At 46.0% G+C, this 24,961-nt stretch overlaps 1 protein-coding gene and 2 pseudogenes across 1 annotated transcript; 1 reads left to right on the top strand and 2 right to left on the bottom strand.

The window, feature by feature from the left end:
* The first annotated feature begins 65 nt into the window (after window positions 1–65).
* Window positions 66–689, top strand: LOC125552285 (low temperature-induced protein lt101.2-like). The gene is made up of 2 exons (XM_048715820.2): window positions 66–290; window positions 386–689. The coding sequence occupies exons 1-2, from the start codon at window positions 210–212 to the stop codon at window positions 467–469; spliced, it is 165 nt and encodes a 54-aa protein (XP_048571777.1). The 5' UTR covers window positions 66–209; the 3' UTR covers window positions 470–689.
* Window positions 690–8,371: 7,682 nt separating this feature from the next.
* On the bottom strand, window positions 8,372–8,789 carry LOC147989927 (ethylene-responsive transcription factor 3-like; annotated as a pseudogene).
* A 4,902-nt stretch (window positions 8,790–13,691) lies between these two features.
* On the bottom strand, window positions 13,692–15,675 carry LOC147989926 (uncharacterized; annotated as a pseudogene).
* Between the last annotated feature and the right edge of the window lie 9,286 nt (window positions 15,676–24,961).

Genomic DNA, 24,961 nt, shown 5'->3' with positions numbered 1-24,961 from the left:
CGAGGTGTCGCGGCACGGGAGCTCGGCGCCGCCACGTCCGCCCCCGTCCAATTCTTCTAGGTTCTAGCCGGCCGAGCTGATCAGCTCTAGCGCCGCACCTCACTAGCCCTGCTCTGCTTGCTCACTCTCTCACGGCAAGCTAGCTAGCACCATCGACCACATCGTCTCATCGGAGAAGAAAGCTCTGCGAGAAGAGGAATTTGATTGCGATGGGCTCGGAGACGTTCGTGGAGATCCTGCTGGCCATCCTGCTGCCGCCGGTCGGCGTCTTCCTCCGCTACGGCATCGGCGTAAGCTCCCAGACCTTCCTCTGTTACTAGTAGCTAGCTAATCCATCTCAGTCTCGAGCTGCCATGTCGATCAGTGATTCGTTATCCGTGTGCAGGTGGAGTTCTGGATATGCCTGCTGCTCACCGTGCTGGGCTACATCCCGGGCATCATCTACGCCATCTTCGTCCTCGTTGCTTAGTTTCAGTTTCAGTAATTAAGCAGTTCGGACTCGTCCAAATAGATCGATCCCAGGCATCTCTGTTCCAGTTGCTCTAGCTGTTCATGGATGAGCTGCTGGCGCGTCGGTGCAAGCAGGATCTCTGCGCCATGAATAACCACCATGCATGCCGGTTCAGTTACTAGACCAGCTACTACTGTTGTGCTGAGCGCTATGTACTGCCGTTCTGTGCGTATGATTATGCGTACCACTTCTCCAAATTAACCTGTATGCACGTATGTACCTTGCATTTGTCATTTGTGCTACTTCGCTCTGTTGTGTGTGTGTGTTCTCCGTGCCGTCTCAGTGCGTGCGTATCACTTCTTCAGTGCTGAAACTTGCATGCGTAGCCCTTTTTGCGTGTGTATTTCGGAACCAAAGCAATCGGCCGACCGAACAGATAGTCGAATTAATGATGGCACTGCGGTGCGCTTCTAAAACAAACATAAGAGGTCATACCATCATATCAATGGACAGTAACTCCTAATCCTGTCCTAGTAGCTCAGCTATTGAGTGGTGAGCCAACTGCTAGTGCCGTTTCTACCTACACTTTTTTTTCCTTTCAAAGGGGGGCTTAAGATTTACCTCATCAATACGAAGAAGAGAACAGGGTTTGTTACAAATGTCTCTCAAATACCACGTGCGAGATACCACAATTTATCCACTGTGCTCAGCCAACCTATCCGCGATCCAAATACTATCTTGGATTGCTAACCAAGCAAAGAAGTTTAACTTTGAGCGACACCCAAACCTTCCAAATCATTTGAGAGAGTTAAGCCTAGGAATTGCTTACATACTCAAGTACTCAACGCTGATCGGTGGCCTGTTCCCTGCGCAAATCCTATCTACCGCTCATTGCCGCAGATTGTCAGCCCCACACACAGTGCAAGTGAGGCGAGTGATTTGGCGGGCCAACCCATTTTAGCGCAGCCTAATGCATAACTTTTACCAGTTTTTGGGAACCTTACCAGATTTCCTTTTTATGTTGTTTCTATTTAACAGGCTTTCTGGTTTTTTAATTTTCATTTTTCTACTTAGTTTATATTTTCTTAATTTTTTAAAAAATGTTCAGAAATTTTCCAAATTGTTTGTGTTTTTCATAAAGTGTTCGAAAATTTCAAATTTTGTACATGTTTTCTTCAAAATAGTCTGCATTTTCAAGAACCTATATTTTTTTTAAAAAAAATGTCACATTTTCCGAAAGAGCTAAAAAATATTTCGAAGTTCAATAAATTCATAAGTGCTCACATTTTGCAAAAAATATTCGTTGTAAAGTGTTTGTGTTTTTCGAAAAAATTGGGAAGTGTCCATATTTTCAAATATTGTTCAGTTTTTTTGCAAAAATGTTCAGAATTCTGAACTTTGTTCATGTTTTTAAATAATTGTCCGGATCTCAATTTTTGTTTCATGTTTCCGAAAAATGTTCACTCATTCCACTGCACCGAGAGGCTCGAGTACAATTGATCCTAGTTTCTTTGCACCCGCGGATCACGCCTGGTCATGATGATGCTGCACAAATGGTCCAGGACACAAGTATGTTTAGCGAAGCCATGGCTTTTTGATGAGGTCTGCCCACGCCGGTTCTACTTCTCCACCAATTCTTGAAGGAGCCATCGAAAGGCCAGGAAGATGTGTCCATGTTCTCAAGGTCAAGCTTATCAATGTCCAAGTTACGAAAAAGGGTTTTCCCCGCTTTATATTATAAAGCAACGAACCGAGCATCCAACATCACAGTATAGAGTACAATCAAGTCATAAAGTCGCGCTGGGGGCACAGCAAGACAAGCCTCAAACAAAGCTAGAAAAGAAGCTAATCCGGCTCAGGAGGTGGTGGTGGTGGTGGAGGAGCAAATGCCGATGCCGAAAAACGAAGACCAGCTATGATGTTGTCGATGGCGTCCCGATCTCGCCGCGTGCTAAGCGGTCTCCAAAGCTGTAAGAAGCCACACATTTTGTAGATCACATCATCACACGGCATGGAATCACGTGTTCTATGACCAGTTTATTACGGTTACACCAAAGGATCCATGCTAGGGTGCCCACGTGTGGGGGGGTGGGGGGACTATAGCTGGGGAGCCTAAGAACCTCCCCAAATAAGTCCAAGAGGTTGTGTAGCACCAGTTGCCACCAACCACCTCTCGGAAGCAGCTCCGTAGGAACTGCGCTGCAGGGCACCGAAAGAATATGTGGTTGCAGTCTTCCGGTATTTCAAAGCCTAAGGGAGTATCGACATTTGAAGAAAAGATGTGTCCCGCATTATTCTTCCCTTTTGCAGAAGGGGCAAAGATCACATGCGAAGGAGCCGGTAGGGTGAGGTCGGCGGCCGCCCTACGTTGATTTTGTACGGTACAACTAGTATAGGTATGCATCCCTCGATTGCTGGCTGGCTACTTCCTAGTTGCCTCGCCTTGGAAAAGAAAAGGAGAAAGGGGGATTTGTTAGGAATAAATCACAACTCACCACGGTAATTAGTGTGTGCGTCATGATGGTGTGCAGCAGTAGCAAACAGGCCGTGCATGTGGGCGTCACAAGCATGGCCGTGCATGCGCTGAGCATAGCGTGCATGAAGGTAGAGATTAGTTTAGCTGGCTAGCCGGTTGTACAAATCCTGCAGTTATTCTAGGAGTGAGAAAGAGGGCTATCTGTGCGTGCGTGTGTGCACCTGTGTTAGCCTGGGTATAACCCCCCCCCCCCCCCCCCCCCCCCCCTCTGTGTATTGATTGTAGCGCCGGTGTGTTGCATGCCGGGCCGTGTATGAGCTCAGGAAAATTGATTGTTTGAAGGGCATTCGTGAATTTGGCTAGCCATGACTTATGTTTGTATGGTCCGAAGGAGAACCTTACCTTTTTGCTTGAGAACTGTCGATAATGTATTTAGCATGTAAGATATTGAAAATCCTCGGTCGTGACATTGACAAGAAAGACATACCTCTCAAAATTGTATTCATCTCTGATTTAAGCTTCGAGCTCTGGCATCTTTGCAAATCTTTGTTTCCCTATGTGAAGAGCATATATATGTACTCCAAGTTATCCCTACTATGTACTTCTATATATACCTCATACGAGGGTCAAATCAATAAAAGACGAAACAATACAACACAATATTTAGCATCCTACAATTTCTACAGGCATACAGATCATAGTTTAGTTCCAGTAGCACGCTCACCTGCATGCATAGTATTTTTTTAGGCATAGATCATAGACTGCTTCCAGTAGCATTGCTCGCACGCATGCATACTTATGTTTCTTTTCCGAAGCACCGATCATATATCAGTTCTAGTAGCACGCGCGCATGCACGCTTACTTTTTTTTGGTAGATTGAACTGTACTCCCTCCGTCCCAAACTTACTTTTTTTGATAGATTGAATTATACTAAGCTCAATACATTTATTTTGGAACGAAAGAAGTAGCAGGCTTCATGTACGTGTGCATACTGATGCATTTTTTTGCTTGAGTAAGGTTTGATATGGGGCGCAGCAACTACGTCTCCCAAGAAGCTAGACGCTCAAGAAAGAGCAGCTCCAATTCCGAGCTCAAGATCCACATCCCGGCCATGCTGGAATCTTCACTGGCGTCAGGAAGCAAGAGAGGTCGTCGGTCTGGTCACGGCAGCGGGCGCAGTGATGTGTCACCCAAGGATTCGTCTCCCCTGTCATGGCCTGCGTCCGGCAGCGAGAAGCTCAAAATGACGGCGCACCGCCGATCACCTCACTGCCGCTGCGTAGCCGGGTTAAGCTCAGCCGGCCCCCAGGGGTTGCCGAAGTTACTCCATTGCAGGCGATAGAGCCAAATGGCAAGATGAAGCGTGATGTGGGCCTATGTGAAAGAGCACCACAAGGTTCGCTTCACCTGAGCGGCGCGAACCTTGTGGTGACCTTTCACCTAGGCCCACGCCACACTTCGTCTGACCATTTGGAACCCATGGGGGCCGGCCGATCTTAACCCGACTTCACAACGGTGCTGACGATGACCAGCGGTGCGTCATCCTCCTGGGTTACTCGCCGCCGGACACGTGCCATGACAGGGGAGATGAGTCCCTAGATGATCCGTCGCCGTGCCCGCTGTCGCGACCAGCCCAACGGCCACTCCCGCTTCTGGACGCTCGAGAAGGCCCGTCACTGTTAGGATGGGAAACTTGAACTTGGGGTGCTCTTGTCCTCAGCGCCTGACTTTTTCGGAGCTGTGGGATTGCTGCGGCCCATTGTCAAGCTCTCGATCTACCAAAAAGTTGTATATACTAGCCTAACCCGCGCGGCGGCACGCCGCGCTCGATAATCACTCGCAAATGTGCAATCTACTGATTCAAGAGTGGATCAGTGCATGCTGATTTAATCTCAGAATAATATATAAAAACATTGAAGAAAACGAACATATGATGCTATTGAAATGTCGCAAACGTAGGGATACAAAGGTACAAATTAAAAGTAGCACACTCCGGAAGTAAACCAGTTATTCAAACTACATACAGTTCACTGCAAACAGAGAACTGTATATAAAAACACAAACACACTACATAAATAAGCTAGAAGTAGTTGCTAGTGGATTAGATCATTCTAGTATATCCTCCTGAAGGATTGGTGCCTGTGATAAAGTGGTAAAGTGATTTTGCGAATTCCTGCACACGTCTGACGGGAGGGTGCGCGCCCGTGTATGTGATAATGGGATCGTCGCTATCTGGGCACTGGGAATACATGCCAAGTGGTAATATATATGGAGTGGTATGATATTCGAAACATTGCCACATATCGTTGGCAACATTTTAGTCTGCCTTATGAATTGACCTTGTTGAGCATTGTTATGTTGGCAAGGATTTTTTTTTCTTCTTCACAAAGTAGTAGTGTCTTTTCTTTTCTCTTTTGCAAGAAAAAAGAGATTTCATTGCTTAACCAGTGTGGTTACAATCGCTTGATACAATCGTCTGAATACAGCAAATCAATCTTAGAGGGAACCAATCTAAGCCACACCGCAGTGCGCTTGTTGTGATAGTAGTAGTGTCTGCTTGTAGATGATAGTTTATGTTATTATATTGCGTATAGTTTATGTTATTATATTGTGTATAGATATTTTTTAGTTGTTGTTGAGTTTTTTCTAATGTTTTTTTCATATTCTTGTTTGTATATTGGACTGTCTCAGGTAATTGTGCTTATTTTGTTTAAAATAATGGTTGGAAGCATGTAAGTGTAATAAAAGAACAATTAACTTAATATGTGCAAGACATTCGGAGCCAATCCCCTGAATCCATTTGGCGTTGCAAAGTTGCAGATTTTTTTTTTAATTTACCGTTCATAGCCTCATAGGGGGTGTAGGGGCACCCAGAGCTGAAAAACCACTCCCATCGACAGATCCTCAAAGAATTTGGTGGGATGCCAAATAACAGGTCTTTAAATCCCATGAGGGAGTTCCAAAATTGTGAGTGCCTAGGTCCTTCTTTGGCTTGACAAAGTCTGACTACTGTACCGAGAAACTTTTTCAGCAGTACGTGAGTTGCATCTTCAGATCCAAATTTCTACAGGCACTTCCCAAAAAGACAAACATTCATATATTCTAAATTCAGAATACACATGCAAGTCGAAACCGGCTGCACCGTAAATAGAAAAGCCAAAAGAGCTAAGCACCGAGCTACAGACACACCTGAACGAAGGCTTGCATGCGATCTCTTTCTTGGTTCTGCATTTTTCCATGCTAGCTAGCTAGCTAGTTGAACTAACGGATGTATACACCCGGTCATGCATGGTCTATTCATATATTCTAAATTCAGAGAGGCCGCGATCATGAAACATATGCATAGCTCCTATAGCATAGAGGCGAACGGCGAACAAATTACCTTTACCAGGATCGATCGAGATGCGAGGTGTCGCAACTGCCGCATGCGTAGAGTGCAATGAACCTGCATGAAAATACAGGATCGCCGCATCCTCCGTGTAGTGGCATCTAGCCAAAGAACCACATGCACATGCCATTCTTCATCCGTTTACTATAAAAACTACTCCTATTACATACTCCCTCCGTGGAGTAATACATGCATGGTGCCAGGGGCTGCCGCCGACATGGTGCCCACAACGGAGTGCTAATGTTCCCGCGCGTTGGCCGTGGTATACTTCCGGGCGGACACAGTGGGGCTCTGCTTGCCGTGCGACCGCCATATCCACAACGCCAACACAGTCTCCTTCCGCTGGCGCGACGCCCCCTGCTCTGCGCCGCATGCCGTGTCGTCGACGTCTCCGTCCGCTGTGGCGCCCCTCTGTTTCTCAGCTCGAACTGCGACTTCGAGGAGCAGCAGTATTCTGGGCTGGTCTGGTGCAGCCGCCGTCGCTGCCCGACCGTGGAACGGTGTAGGGCTGCACTGGGTGCCCTCCGTGGGCGAGCTCGCCGTGATCATCGACGTCGTTGGCGATAAGACGGTTAGCAGGGCGACCTTGAGCGTGATTGGCGCGCCGCTCGCTGCGGAAGGCCGCAGGCTATGCGATCACGGCGCTGCCATCGTCGTCGGGTGAAGAAGGAACGGGCGCTGGCGTGGAGAGCCACCGCCAAGCATACATGGTTATCTCCGTGTACAGCTGAGCACGTCGCCGGCGAGTCAGAACGCTGGCGGCCTACAGAATGAAGCAACCGAATAAGATGGCCGCACGGCAACCAAACAAGTAGGAGAACAATGCAAAGAGAACCGCAAGTACAGAAGAGTAAATAAACCCACCAGCCCGGTGAGAACGAAGCGGCCGCCGAGAGGCGGAGGGCCACACCTGCTACGGCTTTCTCAGCGCCGGACTCCATCACGACCCATGTTTTGATCACGAGGGCGTCACTGGTCGCCAGGTTGGTGACGACGCAGTCGTACAATACAGGCATGACTCACCGTTGAAGCTAGTGAGCACGCAGGTGAAGCCGGCGACCTGGTAGATTGGCACGGTGACAGGTGAGGAAGACGACAGGAAACCGGCCTGCGCAGACGCAATGTCCACGATGGTCGACCCGTGGCCATAAAGGCGGCAGGGACGTAGCCGCCAGAGATGCCGGAGAAGATAGAGAACTGGTGCGGCCACTAACTTCGGCCTGGTGCCAACGTTGGCAGCCTGGAGCAGCTCAGCGCTGTCCGGCACGACCTTGGCCTTGTTCGGGTCTCGGCTACTCAGGAGCACCGGCACACGCTGGAGGTGCGCTCGGCGCCGTCCGGCAACACCTCGGCCGTGTGTTCGGGTCTCGGCACCTCAGGGAGCACATCACGCACTGGAGGCACAGCGGCGCCACCGCCACTGTGTGCCGGCGCAGCCCAGCATGACTTCGGCGCAGCTCGGCCACAAAAAGAGGTGAGGTGGGTTGGGGGCGGGTGCTCGGCCACACGAAGAGGAGAGGCAGGTAGGGGGTGGGAGCTCGACGATGGGCGCCGATGGCATGCCGGAGGTGGGGTATGGAGCATCGGGACGAAGGGGAGTCTATTTAGAGCATCTCCAACAGCCGCGCAACGCGCCGCGCATAAAAAAGTCATTTACCGTGCGCTGTTCGTCTGGTTTGGCGCGGCCGGCAGCGATGACTCCAGCAGACGCGTCAAAATTGAGCGCGCGCGTAGCTCCAGCGGCCGCGCTAAAATGCAGCGCGCGTTAAACAGTGCGTACATTTTCTTAATAAAATTCATAGATAGAAAAAACGATACATAAATATTTTACATAGTTCCATAGCATAGATAGATAAAAACTACTAGTACAGCTACAGCCTACTCCCAGTCGTCGTCGTCATCGTCATCGTCGCCGTCATCGCTGGTCTGATCCGAGGTATCGAGCCACATGTCTTCCCAACGATCATCATCAGATGTAAAGATCGTCTCACCACCATTCTCAACTACATCGCACTGGGATAGTGCCAGGGCCTTCCGCCGACGCCTGTCCAACCGCTCAGCGCGGCGCCTTTGCGTCTCCTCCTCGCGGCGCCTTGCCCAGTAGGCTTGCTCGTAGGATATGTCCTCTGGGTGTTGTTGGCGCCACTCCGCCATGACCCGCTCGTCCTCATGGGCGACGAGGAGACGGTTCTGCCGCTCAGCGTGCTCCGCACGGTCTTGTGCCGTGCGAAGACGAGGCGGCGGGGCGACGTCCAGCGCCTGCTGCAGCGTGTGGACATCGTGGAAGTTCATCTGCTGGCGCGGCCTGCCTAGGCGCCACGCCGCCGCGTCATACGCGCGGGCGGCCTCATGCGCCGTCTCGAAGGTGCCGAGGCCGAGCCGGAGTTGGCCGGACCGTATCTCCGAGTAGAACCCGCCGTTGGGGCGCTGCGGACGCCGCGGTAGCCCGACACTCCTCGGCGGCGCGGCGGCATGGTGGCGGGGCGCTGGAGCGGTGGCGCGGGTGGCAGCGAAAGCAACCGAGGAAGCGGTGGAGGGGCGTGTGGCAACGGAAGAGAAAGAGAAGCGTGTGCAATAGGCGTGTGGCGCGCGCCGCATTTTATAGGCGCGCCGGAAGCGGTGCGGCAAAAAAAAGCGCGCGACCTGCCGCATTTTCCCGCGCGCGCGCAAACCGTTCTCGCGCGTGCGATTTTCCCGCCACCGCTGGAGCGCGCCGAAACGTCCCGCGCGCCCAAAAGACTCGGTTTACCGCGCGCGTGCGCTTTTTACCGCGGCTGTTGGAGATGCTTTTATACGCAAACAAAGGCGGTGGAGTGGTTGCACTAGATTGTACGGGAGCCTTCTTCAAGAAAGAGGAAAAATCGAGAAGAGAGAACTAACGATATATTTGGAAGAAACCCACCGCCCAATGTCCACAGAATCTGTTAAAAAAGAAAATGAACCCGTCAAAAAATTGACACGTACACAATATTTAAGAACATGCAGATCAGATCCTCCCAATCCGAGGACACGCCAGCATGCTGCGCACATGCCATCTTCACATGCATGCAATCATCCGGAGAGAAAAAATGGGTGATAGTAGTTAAATCGAACCCATGCATTGAACGTGAACCGATGAGCTACAAAAAGCAAATTGAATATCCCAACCGAAACTGCTAAAGCCACCCAAATTGTACCCTAGCATATCCCCCGGTAAATAACGTGGCACGATCTGATTGGCCGGGTTTTCACTGGTAGAAAAAAGTCAAAAAAACAAGGTAAAAAAAACCTGGCCAGGTTTAGTATATATATTATTAGAAATACATCAATATGCACGCACATGAAGCCTGCTACAAATCCAATCTACTCTTAACAAAAAGTGCGTATACATGCAAGCGTGCTGCTGGAAGGGATCTACGATATGTGCTAAAACTAAAATACATCTTTTTTTTTGAATAAAAGAGGTTTCCCTCTGATTTCATTAACAAAACCAAAAGCAGAGTTTAGTAGTCTCATACAACGCACCCAGGGACACCACACAGTTTTATCGATTACATTTGTCCCGACCCCCTGCGACCAGGGCAAGGAGTCGATCCTTACATCCATCACTAACAACTAACCGAGTCACCAGTATGAAGAAACACAAATCGACATAAAGGAAAAAAAAGCTGGTTTTCATTGGGACTCCAAGCGACGAACCCCCAGCCTCCATCCTTGCGTCGCCTTGTAGATTTCATTTGCCACCCGCTCGATTAGTCTTGCTCCGAGCTGCATTATTCTTTCCTCCGGCTTTTTTTTCTACAAAATTGACCAATCCACAATCCAGTTACACATCAACCGGACAAAAATCATTGGGTCATATATCTTTTTCGACCTGAAAATTATATCATTTCTACATTTCCAAAGAGCCCAGAAAGTAGCTGCGCTCCCCACTAAAACCATTCCTTTTTCTGGGTTTTTAAAGGATTTTAACCATCTCCCCAGAAAATCGTCCAGGTCCGTGGGGCATCGCCTGAGATCAAAAGCGCATTTGATCAGACTCCAAACTAGTCTAGCTGCAGAGCAGTCAAAGAATAAGTGGTCGATAGTTTCTATCTTACCACAATATACACATTCTTCGCACCTTTCCACCCTTTTCTAAGTAGATTATCTTTTGTCAATATGTTTTTTTTGTTCATCAACCAAAGAAACATTTTGATTTTCGACGACACCTTAGTTTTCCACAGAAATTTATGTGGGTACCCCACACCCTGATTTATCAGAAAGGAATATAAAGATTTAACTGAAAATTGTCTATTTTTAGTCAGCATCCACATAGGTCGATCTGTTCCTCCATGCATCCTGACAGATTCACATCTCTGCTTAAGGCTAGTCCAGAGTTCATTAGCCTCTGTATTTAGATTCCTCCTGAAGCTAAAACCCTGCCACCCTTTGTTTACTGCTTCTGTCACAGAGATATTGTGGTCGAAGCTAATGTTATATAGTCTGGGGTATACGTCCTTCAAAGGTCTAGCCCCAACCCACCAGTCCTCCCAAAACCTGGTTTCTTTTCCATCACCAAGTCTTTTTTTTACATGTTGAAAATAAATTCTCTTAATATCCATTAGACTGCACCAAAATTGGGAGTCTCCTGGCTTTTTTTTCCAACCCTGCCAAGCATCTGTTTTGGATATATTTAGATTTCAAAATGTTTACCCAGGTTCCAGATTCAGTTTCTATTTTCCATAACCACTTAGCTAAGAGGGATTTGTTCATAATATCCAAATTAATGATACCCAGCCCCCCCAAATCTTTTGGCATATAGCAGGTCTTCCAATTAACCAGGTGATATTTCTTTTTATTTTCATCTTCCTGCCACACTAATCTGGCTCTGAAAAAATCAGCTTTCTTCCTTACTCCTACAGGTAGAGGATAGAAGGACATCATGAATAAAGGTATATTGGTCAGGCAAGCTTGCACTAGGGTTACCCTTCCAGCCATATTGAGAAGTCTCCCCTGCCAGCATGCACATCTTTTCTCAATTTTTTCAGTAACCCCCTTCCAAAATGTGTTACCCAGCCTGACATCTGCTACTGGTAAGCCTAAATATTTTATAGGCATCCCCCCAACTTCACATGTGAAAATGTCTTGGTATATTTTGGTTTTTTTAGTTGCTTCCCCAAATAGGAAAATCTCACTCTTGTGGAAGTTTATAGTCAATCCTGACATCTGCTCAAAAGTAGTTAAAATGAATTTTAAGTTTCTTGCACTGTTCTCATCATCTTGTAACAGAAAAATTGTATCATCTGCATATTGGAGCATATTTACCTCACAATCATTTAATTCAGAGAGGACTCCCTTCACGAACCCTCCTCTTTTTGCGTTATCCAAGATAATAGCTAAGGCATCCGCAGCAATATCAAAGAGTAATGGTGACAGGGAATCCCCTTGTCTCAACCCTTTAAATGTTTTAAAGTAAGGTCCTATTTCATCATTGACCTTTACTCCCACATGTCCCCCTACCATGGTTTGCATAACCATATCACACCATTTATCAGGGAATTTCTTAAGTTTCAGCATTTTATATACAAAGGGCCATTTTATCTTATCATATGCCTTTTCAAAATCTACTTTGAACAAGAGAGCACTCTGTTTCTTTTTGTGTATGGAGTTAAGTGCTTCATGCAGCACCACAACTCCTTCTATAATATATCTTCCCTTTATAAAGGCTGTTTGATTTGGGGAGATAATTGGTCTGATCACTTTGCTCAATCTGTTCATTAGCACTTTAGTAATAATTTTAAAGCTCACATTTAGTAAGCAAATAGGTCTAAATTTTTGGATTTTTCTAGCATCTTTTATTTTTGGCACCAAAGTTATAATACCATAATTCAACCTAGAGATGTCTAGCTTGCCAGAGTGGAATTCATCTAATAGTTCTTTTAACTCCCACTTCACCAGGTCCCAAAATTCTTGATAGAATTCCACTGGCAGGCCATCAGGTCCAGGACTTTTGTTTCTCTCCATGGCAAAAACCACCTCATGAATTTCTTGCATATTAAAAGGTTCAATCAGAGTTTTACTCTGTTCATCTGTAATGCCAGGGGCCTCTTGTATATTTAAGTTCACAGTAGAAACTTCAGGTTGGCCAAATAATTCTTTGTAAAAATTAGTAATGTATTTGGTCAGTTCATCATCTCCCTCAATCACCCCTTCTTCCTGGTTCAAGGAAAAAATTCTATTTTTTCTCCTTCTTCCATTTACTTTGGCATGATAATACCTAGAGTTATTATCTCCATCTTTAATTTCCTTGTCTTTATATCTCTATAGCCATTTAATTTCCTCCTGTTTCAGCAACCTCCCCAGTTGTTTTCTTAGTTCCTTCTGTTCAATCCTGCCTGTAGCTGATAAACCCATAATCTCTACCTTTTTGTCTATATCATCCAATCTACTCATTATATCTTTTTTGATTTTTCTATCTACTGCATCTGAGTTTAGTATCCATCCTCTCACTTTTTGTCTAAAAATTCTTAGTTTCTTTTGCCATCTATCCAATATACCTCCCCCACCTGCATATTCCATATCTTATAGACATATTCCTTAAATCCCTCTTTGAGCATCCAAGCATTCTCAAATCTAAAAATGACATTACTATTCTTTTTGTCACCAGAGTCCACAATCAGTGGTGTATGATCTGACAGCTCTCTTTCTAAAGCTTGAACAGTAGTTAAAGGATACTTCTCTTCCCAATCAGGATAGATGAGTACCCTATCTAGTTTTTCATAAGTGCGCTCTTCTTGGTTATTGGCCCAAGTATATTTCCTCCCCCCCAAAGGTATTTCTCTCAATCCAGCCTGTTCAATAATAGCATTAAACACAAAACTCCAGTGGTCAGTACCAGTGGGTTTGTTTTTTTAGTGTTGTTTCTGATAATATTAAAATCTCCCCCAATCATCATGGGTACTGAGGAACAGCCCTGATATAGTCTGGACATCTCTGCCAAATAGGCATTTTTGCTAGCAGGCTGTGCATCCCCATATACTACTATAAGGTTCCATTCAAATTTACTTTTTTTTGTCAAAAACCAATATCCTAATAAAATAAGCCCCCATTTCTGTGTTAATAACATCAAAATTGTCACAATTAACACCCACTAGGATCCCTCCAGATTTTCCCCTTGGTTTGGACCATTTCCATTCAAAGTTTCTTCCCCCACACAAATTGTGTAGTTCATTCTTTGAGAAGTCCCCTTTAATAGTTTCTTGGATTCCAACAAAATCCAATCTCCTGTTAATAATGCTTTCCTTAATAAAAAATTTCTTACTATGTTTTCCAATTCCTCTAACATTCCAGAACATCCCTATCATTGTCACCCTTCTAAACTATTTTATGTTTCTTCTTCCCTTTTCCAAATCTACTAGCTGTCTTCCCACAGGAAAATCCTGGTGAGTTCAAGCTATTTCTTTTTGTTTTAGTAAAGAATTTTTTAAGATGAGTGAAGTGGTCCATTTCTAGCTCAGCATCAGAATTGTCCTCATTAGAACATATTTCTGCGAGGTCTGTATCTCCAATATCAATAAGGTTAGGTTCATCAGAATGACCTTCCTTCTCTTTCTGTTTGCATATATGCTGTAAGTAGAAGTCTCTTCTACATTGTTCCATTTTATCTATCATATCCAGATTGGATTCAATCATGTTAATGGAACACCCCAAATCAATCCCAATCTGGTCTGCCATATCTAGCAATGATGTTTTGTGACAATTTAAATTCTGATACTTACCATAGTTGTCCTTAGCAGCAGCTCTTTCTTTGGCCAACTCTTCAATCTTGGCATCTTGTTTGCCAGCCAGTCTCCCACACCTCCTCAGCTGCTCCTCTTCTTTCTCATTATTGTCTGTGTCTTTCTCCCCTGTCTTCACACCCACCTTAGTGCCAAAGGACACAGATTCCTGGCTAGCATTGTAATCCACTGCCTCGTTGTAGTTATTGTGATCATCTTCTCCCTTTTTTTCTGAGTCCAAAATCCTCAGATCAGCATCAGTGATCTCCTCCATTTCTTTTTCTCTAGCTTCCCACATTTCTATTTTATCCACACATTTATCAATCACACCCTGTTGTTTGTTAATAAGATCCATAAGAGTTTTTTTGTCCTGTTCTAATTCCATAATCTTCTTTTCCTCTTTCATTCTGAGTGTTTTTGTCTTGCCTTGTCTTCTTCTAGGTCAGCCACCTTTTTCATGATCATTTCCATGCAGTTTTCCACTTTCTTTCTTGCCTCCATCTCCAGCATTTGTTCTTTTTGAATTCTTACAATCTCCTCATTCTTCTTTTTCATCTCCTCAAATTGAGCTAATCCCAAGCTTCCCAAAGATATCATCTCTTTATTTCCAAGTCCTTCCTCATCTCCTCCCTTGTGTCTTTTTCTCAAAGTCTCCTCATCATTGTCTCCATCTGAACTCTCCTTCCCCTGTCTTTTATGTTCTCCATACCATCCCATTTCCACCACACTCTCCAGCTCAGGAACAATCTTATATATCATCAAGTCTTTGTCAGTGATTTCGGTGAAGGCTAGTATTTTGTCATAGTCTCTTATTCCAACCTTAGTTCTGATCTTCTCCTTGGCAATAGTGTTCATATCAATTTCTAGCACAGGCCCCAGGGTTGCAGCCACTTCACACATCCCAAAGAAGTGCCTAAAGCATTCTGGAACCTTTCCAAACAGTGCCCATATAGTGTGAAGCTTACCTACTGCCTGAGAATCAAAGCTCCATCCCTTACATTTATCACAGCTCCAGAACCCAACAATGTGAAATCATTTCACTTACTCAGCTCCACTAGTCTTCCTTTATTTGGGAATCTGACCAAGAAGGCATTTTCTCCTTGTTTCTTGCACCTCCATTGCCAATTCCAGTTAAACATATAATGCAGTCTGTCAACCAACTGTGTTTCATTGATTGTCCCTGAAACCACTGTGATTATGGCCATAGGGTTAGGGTTTTCCATTTCCAAGACTTCCTTAGCACTCTGAACCAGTAGCACGCCCAGCCCCCTTGCAGCATATCCAACAAATTTGGGTACATGCTTGATTTGTTTCAACCAGTTGCACTCATCTGTGACATGGTTTTTCTTGCCACATATCACACAATGTCCCAGAGGGCAATCTTTAGTCAAGTGATTGATTTCCTTGCATTTGTTGCAAAACATTTTGTTCTGCCCCCCTATTCCTGTCCTTCCTCCCTCCTGCAGGCTTCTGTTAGTATAGGGATCTCCATCCCCAGCACCAAAGTTCCTCTGCCTTTGAGTCCCACCTGTGTTGTAGCTCATCAGGGCTTCTCTTCCTTGTGTCCCTACGCTCCTGGGGTCAGGCATCCCTCTGTTCATCCCACTGTCTCTGATTTCACTCCCCCCGCTGCCTTGAGCAGTACCACCTTCAGATCTGATATTTGCCTCACCACCAGCAAGATTTTTTTCCTTGTGAGATTTGTGCTAGTAGGGCATTGAGCAGTACCTGTTGTTGTTGGAGTAACTCTTGTCCACCTTTCTCCGAAGCTCCAGACGCGCTCCCCTGCTCAATCCTCTGCCCTTCCTCTTTCCTTTTGTCCTTATTCTTCACACCTTCCTCATCTTCGCCTCTTCCTCCTGATGCTGCTTCTTGCCGGGCCTCTTGTCTCTCTTGGCTCCGTCCTGACTCTCTTCCTCTAGCAAGATCTCTTCTTTCTTCCCAAGGTGGCAGGTTCCTGTAATGATTTTCGCCCTCTTCTTTTCTTTTGTACTGCCATCCCTCTCTCTCCCCTCTATTGAATCTCCCTCTTCCTCCATCAAATCTTCCCCCAAACCTGTTCATCTCCACTCGCCCTTTGTTCTGCGGCGGCCCGATGAACCCTAATTTCGAGTCTCCCCCTTCCCTGTCTTTTATATAGGCCGTAGGGTAGAGATAAACCTAGATACATCCATACATGCGACAAGTAATTCGGAAAACAAAAGGAGTAGCTCGTATTTCTTCTCTTAAGCACATATTGCATGGATGCGAATCGTGCCACCGGAAGCGGCCTTATTATCTACGCATCAAAGAGAAATAGACATGAGTATGCACACATCTACTTCTTCCGTTCCAAAATAGATGACCCAACTTTGTACTACTACAAAGTTGGGTCATTTATTTTAGAACGGAGAGAGTAGTTTGTTGCGACTGGATCTATAAAGAAAAAGAGTAAAATCACATTAACAGTATACATGCATGCGAGCATGCTAGCATGCGGAAGCAATCGATGATGTATATGCACGCATGCGAGGGATCTACGATACGTTCTTGCACGCGATCTCTGCTTAAAAGAAAAATATACTTCCTCCGTCCCAAAACCGATCTATGTGGAAAAGATAAATAATCATAGAAGTATGCATGCGTCCAACCGTGCTACTAAACCGATCTATACCTTCACATGCATACAGCATATGTTGATTGCATCATTAATTCGAGCAAAGCAAAGCTAACGGGGCTACACAAGAAAGGATTACCTTCTCCACGATTTGAAGAGGCGGCTGCTCGGCGACCGTCGATGTGGAAGAGATCCGTCAGGGGCTGCTGGTTGAGTTGAGCAGGCGGCTCCGAGATGAGCGTCGATGTGGAAAAGATCCCACGGGAGCTGCTGCTTATATAGGCCCTTTGGGAGAAAATCTTTTGGCGTAGAGAGAGATTGATCGGTTGGCAGGCTGCTGGCGCCCAACAAATTTGAAGATCTCCGATTGATAAAGAAAAAAAACAGAATTGCAAAGTGTTCCACGTCCAGGTAGCTTATTGGGAATTTTCACCGACTCAAGTCGTTTCGCTTCGTGCTCGGACTCGACTCGGTGGGGGCACGTTGTTTGACAAGATTTTGTCGTAATTCCATGCTCGTCAATTATGAAATATAACAGTAATACACGTATGTGTATAGCAATGACCAAGATATGTGAGTTAACTAGAAGGTTGATGTCCCCCGCAAAAAAAAAAAAACTAGAAGGTTGATGTACTTGAGCATGCCAAGAGCTATGCTTGGACTCAGCTCACGTACATTCCACGATGAGGGCATGTCTAACTGATCCCTTAAAAGTTCGCGGAGTAAAACTCTTAGTGGATTATATATACTCCACTAAAATTTCATCACACCTAGCCGATCCTTTAAAGTTAGCGGAGTAAAACTAAATTTGCACAAATTCGATCAAATTTGAACCGAAAGATGATGCACTTTAACATAACACATAAAGTTCTCGCAACCGAACATTAAACATAAATTGAAACTAACTAAACTTAAACTAGTTTCGGCCGAAGTGGAGGTCGAGCCAATCCTTCCGGGTGAGGCCACTCTCGGTGAGAGCCGGGTCCAGCCGGTGCCATCATCGTCGAGGAAGACGCTCCGCCACTCCTTGACGTCAATCTCGTTGCTTCCCACCTCACGGCCCGCGTTGCCGTCCTTGTCGTCGGAGATGATGTTAACTTCGCGTCATTGACGGTGAAAATCGCCCGCTCTGCCTCCACTAACTCCGGGTACTGCCGACGGAGCTCGTCCATGTAGACCTTGTCGGCGGCCTCGGCCTCGAGGCACTCCCTCGCCTCCCTGTCCTCCCGCGCCATCCTTGCGGTACCCACCCCCGGCTCCGGCGGGACGAAGTGGACCTGAGACATGCCGAAGGGAAAGTTTAGCTGCACATCGCGGCCATGGAACCGAACCTGCCACCAGTTGTATTCCATGGTCGCGAGCTCGGTGGTGTGGAAGGAGCCGACCCACTTCCGATTGTGGGTCTCGTGGTCGGTGATTTCGGCCACCCACATCTCCCATGACCGCTGTCAGACGCCCACATAGGTCCTCGTCGGTGGTCGCAACGGAGGGAGGTCCGGGAAATCCTCAATGTTGGGGAACGTAGTAATTTCAAAAAAATTCCTACGCACACGCAAGATCATGGTGATGCATAGCAACGAGAGGAGAGAGTGTGTCCACGTACCCTCATAGACCGAAAGCGAAAGCGTTAGCACAACGCGGTTGATGTAGTCGTACGTCTTCACGATCCGACCGATCAAGCACCGAACGCACGGCACCTCTGAGTTCTGCACACGTTCAACTCGATGACGTCCCTTGAACTCCGATCCAGCCGAGCTTTGATGGAGAGTTTCGTCAGCACAACGGCGTGATGACGATGTTGATGTTCTACCGTCACAGGGCTTCTCCTAAGCACCACTACATTATTATCGAGGTGGACTATGATCGAGAGGGGCACTGCACATAGCTGAAAGATCTAAGAGATCAATTATTGTGTCTATGGGGTGCCCCTCTCCTCCGTATATAAAGGGTGGGAGGAGGAGAGGGCCGGCCAAGGGGAGAGGCGCGCCCAAGGGGGGGCAATCCTACTCCAAATAGGTTTGCCCCCCCTTCCTATTCAAACTAGGAGAAGGGGGGAGGAGGAGGTGGAGAGAAGGAAGGAGAAGGGGGGTCGCCGCCCCCATCCCTTTCCCAATCCGGATTGGGGCAAGGGGGCTGCGCCACCTCTTGGCCTCCCTCTCACCTTTCCACTAAGGCTCATAAGGCTCAATAGCTTCCGGGGGGGGGGGGGGTTCTGGTAACCCCCGGTACGCCTGTATATATCCGATAACCCCCGGAACCATTCCGGTGTCCGAATATAGTCGTCCAATATATCAACCTTCATGTCTCGACCATTTCGAGACTCCTCGTCATGTCCGTGATCACATCCGGGACTCCGAACTACCTTCGGTACATCAAAACATATAAACTCATAATATAACCATCATCGAACTTTAAGCGTGCGGACCCTACGGGTTCGAGAACTATGTAGACATGACCGAGACACGTCTCCGGTCAATAACCAATAGCGGAACCTGGATGCTCATATTGGCTCCTACATATTCTACGAAGATCTTTATCGATCAAACCGCATAACAACATATGTTGTTCCCTTTGTCATCGGGTATGTTACTTGCCCGAGATTCGATCATCGGTATCTCAATACCTAGTTCAATCTCGTTACCGGCATGTCTCTTTACTCGTTCCGTAACACATCATCCTGCAACTAACTCATTAGTTGCAATGCTTGCAAGGCTTAAGTGATGTATATTACCGAGTGGGCCCAGAGATACCTCTCCGACAATCGGAGTGAAAAATCCTAATCTCGAAATACGCCAACCCAACAAGTACCTTTGGAGACACCAGTAGAGCACATTTATAATCACCCAGTTATGTTGTGACGTTTGGTAGCACACAAAGTGTTCCTCCGGTAAACGGGAGTTGCATAATCTCGTAGTCATAGGAACATGTATAAGTCATTAAAAAAGCAATACCAACAAACTAAACGATCAAGTGCTAAGCTAACGGAATGGGTCAAGTCAATCACATCATTCTCCTAATGATGTGATCCCGTTAATAAAATGACAACTCTTTGTCTATGGCTAGGAAACATAACCATCCTTGATAAACGAGCTAGTCAAGTAGAGGCATATTAGTGACACTCTGTTTATCTATTTATTCACACATGTATCATGTTTCCGGTTAATACAATTCTAGCATGAATAATAAACATTTATCATGATATAAGGAAATAAATAATAAATTTATTATTGCCTCTAGGGCATATTTTCTTCAGTCTCCCACTTGCACTAGAGTCAATAATCTAGATTACATAGTAATGATTCTGACACCCATGGAGCCTTGGTGTTGATCATGTTTTGCTCGTGGAAGAGGCTTAGTCAACAGGTCTGCAACATTCAGATCCGTATGTATCTTGCAAATCTCTATGTCTCCCACCTGGACTTGATCCCGGATGGAGTTGAAGCGTCTCTTGATGTGCTTGGTTCTTTTGTGAAATCTGGATTCCTTTGCCGAAGCAATTGCACCAGTATTGTCACAAAAGATTTTCATTGGACCCGATGCACTAGGTATGATACCTAGATAGAATATGAACTCCTTCATCCAGACTCCTTCATTTGCTGCTTCCGAAGCAGCTATGTACTCCGCTTCACATGTAGACCCCGCTACGACGCTTTGTTTAGAACTGCACCAACTGACAGCCCCACCGTTTAATAAAAACACGTATCCGGTTTGCGATTTAGAATCGTCCGGGTCAGTGTCAAAGCTAGCATCGACGTAACCATTTACGACGAGCTCTTTGTCACCTCCATAAACGAGAAACATATCCTTCGTCCTTTTCAGGTATTTCAGGATATTCTTGATCGCTGTCCAGTGATCCACTCCTGGATTACTTTGGTACCTCCCTACTAAACTAATAGCAAGGCACACATCAGGTTTGGTACACAGCATTGCATATATGATAGAGCCTATGGCTGAAGCATAGGGAACATCTTTAATTTTCTCTCTATCTTCTGCAGTGGTCGGGCATTGAGTCTTACTCAACTTCACACCTTGTAACACAGGCAAGAACCCTTTCTTTGCTTGATCCATTTTGAACTTCTTCAAAACTTTGTCAAGGTATGTGCTTTGTGAAAGTCCAAATAAGTGTCTCAATCTATCTCTATAGATCTTGATGCCCAATATATAAGCAGCTTCACCGAGGTCTTTCATTGAAAAACTCTTATTCAAATATCCTTTTATGCTATTCAGAAATTCTATATCATTTCCAATCAATAATATGTCATCCACATATAATATCAGAAATGCTACAGAGCTCCCACTCACTTTCTTGTAAATACAGGCTTCACCAAAAGTCTGTATAAAACCATATGCTTTGATCACACTATCAAAACGTTTATTCCAACTCCGAGAGGCTTGCACCAGTCCATAAATGGATCGCTGTAGCTTGCACACTTTGTTAGCTTCCTTTGGATCGACAAAACCTTCTGGTTGCATCGTATACAACTCTTCTTCTAGAAATCCATTCAGGAATGCAGTTTTGACATTCATTTGCCAAATTTCATAGTCATAAAATGCGGCAATTGCTAACATGATTCGGACAGACTTAAGCATCGCTATGGGTGAGAAGGTCTCATCATAGTCAATCCCTTTAACTTGTCGAAAACCTTTTGCAACAAGTCGAGCTTTATAGATAGTAACATTACCATCAGCGTCAGTCTTCTTCTTGAAAATCTATTTATTCTCGATGGCTTGCCGATCAACGGGCAAGTCAACCAAAGTCCACACTTTGTTCTCATACATGGATCCCATCTCAGATTTCATGGCTTCAAGCCATTTTGCGAAATCTGGGCTCACCATCGCTTCTTCATAGTTCGTAGGTTCATCATGGTCTAGCAACATAACCTTCAGAACAAGACTAACGTACTACTCTAGTGCGGATCTTACTCTGGTTGACCTATGAGGTTCGGTAATAATTTGATCTAAAGTTTCATAATCATTATCATTAACTTCCTCACTAATTGGTGTAGACGTCACAGGAACCAGTTTCTGTGATGAACTACTTTCCAACAAGGGAGCAGGTACTGTTACCTCATCAAGTTCTACTTTCCTCCCACTCACTTCTTTCAAGAGAAACTCCTTCTCTAGAAAGGATCCATTCTTAGCGACGAATGTCTTGCCCTCGGATCTGTGATAGAAGGTGTACCCAACAGTTTCCTTTGAGTATCCTATGAAGACACATTTCTCCGATTTGGGTTTGAGCTTATCTGATTGAAGCTTTTTCACATAAGCATCGCAGCCCCAAACTTTAAGAAATGACAACTTTGGTTTCTTGCCAAACCACAATTCATAAGGTGTCGTATCAACGGATTTTGATGGTGCCCTATTTAACGTGAATGCGGCCGTCTCTAAAGCATAACCCCAAAACGATAGCGGTAAATCAGTAAGAGACATCATAGATCGCACCATATCTAGTAAAGTACGATTACGACGTTCGGACACACCATTACGTTGGGGTGTTCCGGGTGGCCTGAGTTGCGAAACTATTCCGCATTGTTTCAAATGTAGACCAAACTCGTAACTCAAATATTCTCCTCCACGATCAGATCGTAGAAACTTTATTTTCTTGTTACGATGATTTTCAACTTCACTCCGAAATTCTTTGAACTTTTCAAATGTTTCAGACTTATGTTTCATTAAGTAGATATACTCATATCTGCTTAAATCATGTGTGAAAGTGAGAAAATAACGATACCCGCCGCGAGCCTCAACATTCATTGGACCACATACATCAGTATGTATGATCTCCAACAAATCAGTTGCTCGCTCCATAGTTCCGGAGAACGGCGTTTTAGTCATCTTGCCCATGAGGTATGGTTCGCAAGTACCAAGTGATTCCAAAAGTCCATCAGTATGAAGTTTCTTCATGCGCTTTATACCGATATGACCCAAACGGCAGTGCCACAAATAAGTTGCACTATCATTATCAACTCTGCATCTTTTAGCCTCAACATTATGAATATGTGTATCACTACTATCGAGATTCATCAAAAATAGACCACTCTTCAAGGGTGCATGACCATAAAAGATATTACTCATATAAATAGAACAACCATTATTCTCAGATTTAAATGAACGACCGCGTCGCATTAAACAAGATCCAGATACAATGTTCATGCTCAACGCTGGCACCAAATAACAATTAGTTAGGTCTAAAACTAATCCCGAAGGTAGATGTAGAGGTAGCGTGCCGACGGCGATCACATCGACTTTGAAACCATTTCCCACGCACATCGTCACCTCATCCTTAGCCAGTGTTCGCTTAATCCGTAGTCCCTATTTGAGTTGCAAATGTTAGCAACAGAACCAGTATCAAATACACAGGTGCTACTGCGAGCTCTGGTAAGGTACACATTCATAACATGTATATCGCATATACCTTTGTTCACCTTGCCATCCTTCTTATCCGCCAAATACTTGGGGCAGTTCCACTTCCAGTGACCAGTCTGCTTGCAGTAGAAGCACTCAGTCTCAGGCTTAGGTCCAGACTTGGGTTTCTGTTCGGGAACGTTGCAGAAAACAAAAATTTTCCTACGTGTTTCACCAAGATCCATCTATGAGTTCATCTAGCAACGAGTGATCGGATGCATCTACATACCTTTGTAGATCGCGAGCGGAAGCGTTCAAAGAACGGGGATGAGGTAGTCGTACACGACATGATCCAAATCACCGGAGATCCTAGCGCCGAACGGACGGCACCTCCGCGTTCAACACACATACGGTCAGCGTGACGTCTCCTCCTTCTTGATCCAGCAAGGGGGAAGGAGAGGTTGATGAAGATCCAGCAGCACGACGGCGTGGTGGTGGATGCAGGGCGTCACAGTAGCAGGGCGTCGCCGTATACTACGCGAGAGAGAGGTGCAGCAGGGGACAGGGAGGCGCCAAAGGCTCTGGGGTGCGGCTGCCCCCTCCCTCCCCTCACATATATAGCCTCCCCTAGGGGGGCGCCGGCCCTAGGAGATGAGATCTCCTAGGGGGGGCGGCGGCCAGGGCTGGAGTGGCCCCCAAGCCAAGGTGGGGCGCCCCCCCACCCCTAGGGTTTCAACCCTAGGCGCATGGGGTGGGCCTAAGGGGGCGCACCAGCCCACTATGGGCTGGTTCCCCTCCCCACTTTGGCCCATGGGCCCCTCCGGGATGGGTGGCCCCACCCGGTGGACCCCGGGACCCTTCCGGTGGTCCCGGTACAATACCGGTGACCCCGAAACTTGTCCCGATGGCCGAAACAGCACTTCCTATATATAATTCTTTACCTCCGGACCATTCCGGAACTCCTCCTGACGTCCGGGATCTCATCCGGGACTCCGAACAACATTCGGGTTACTACATATACATATCTTCACAACCCTAGCGTCACCGAACCTTAAGTGTGTAGACCCTACGGGTTTGGGAGACATGCAGACATGACCGAGACGACTCTCCGGTCAATAACCAACAGCGGGATCTGGATACCCATGTTGGCTCCCACATGCTCCACGATGATCTCATCGGATGAACCATGATGTCGAGGATTCAAGCAACCCCGTATTCAATTCCCTTTGCCAGTCGGTATGTTACTTGCCCGAGATTCGATTGTCGGTATCCCAATACCTCGTTCAATCTCGTTACCGGCAAGTCACTTTACTCGTACCGTAATGCATGATCCCGTGACCAGACACTTGGTCACTTTGAGCTCATAATGATGATGCATTACCGAGTGGGCCCAGTGATACCTCTCCATCATACGGAGTGACAAATTCCCAGTCTTGATCCGTGTCAACCCAACAGACACTTTCGGAGATACCCGTAGCATACCTTTATAGTCACCCAGTTATGTTGTGACGTTTGGTACACCCAAAGCACTCATACGGTATCCGGGAGTTACACGATCTCATGGTCTAAGGAAAGGATACTTGACATTGGAAAAACTCTAGCAAACGAACTATACGATCTTGTGCTATGTTTAGGATTGGGTCTTGTCCATCACATCATTCTCCTAATGATGTGATCTCGTTATCAATGACATTCAATGTCCATAGTCAGGAAACCATGACTATCTGTTGATCAACGAGCTAGTCAACTAGAGGCTTACTAGGGACATGTTGGTGTCTGTTATTCACACATGTATTACGATTTCCGGATAACACAATTATAGCATGAATAAAGACAATTATCATGAACAAGGAAATATAATAATAATGCTTTTATTATTGCCTCTAGGGCATATTTTCAACAGTCTCCCACTTGCACTAGAGTCAATAATCTAGTTACATTGTGATGAATCAAACACCCATGGAAT

Source organism: Triticum urartu, chromosome 1A, assembly GCF_056163025.1.
Source record: "Triticum urartu cultivar PI428250 chromosome 1A, HENAU_Tu73, whole genome shotgun sequence".
In the NCBI taxonomy this organism is placed as follows: domain Eukaryota; kingdom Viridiplantae; phylum Streptophyta; class Magnoliopsida; order Poales; family Poaceae; genus Triticum; species Triticum urartu.
This window is presented reverse-complemented; position numbering and strand designations above follow the sequence as displayed.

Bases quoted from the DNA above. Each gene is read 5' to 3' on its own strand.
- LOC125552285 (XM_048715820.2), top strand. From the start codon at position 210: ATGGGCTCGGAGACGTTCGTGGAGATCCTGCTGGCCATCCTGCTGCCG. The intron at 291-385 runs GTAAGCTCCCAG...ATCCGTGTGCAG, and splicing joins TCCTCCGCTACGGCATCGGC to GTGGAGTTCTGGATATGCCT.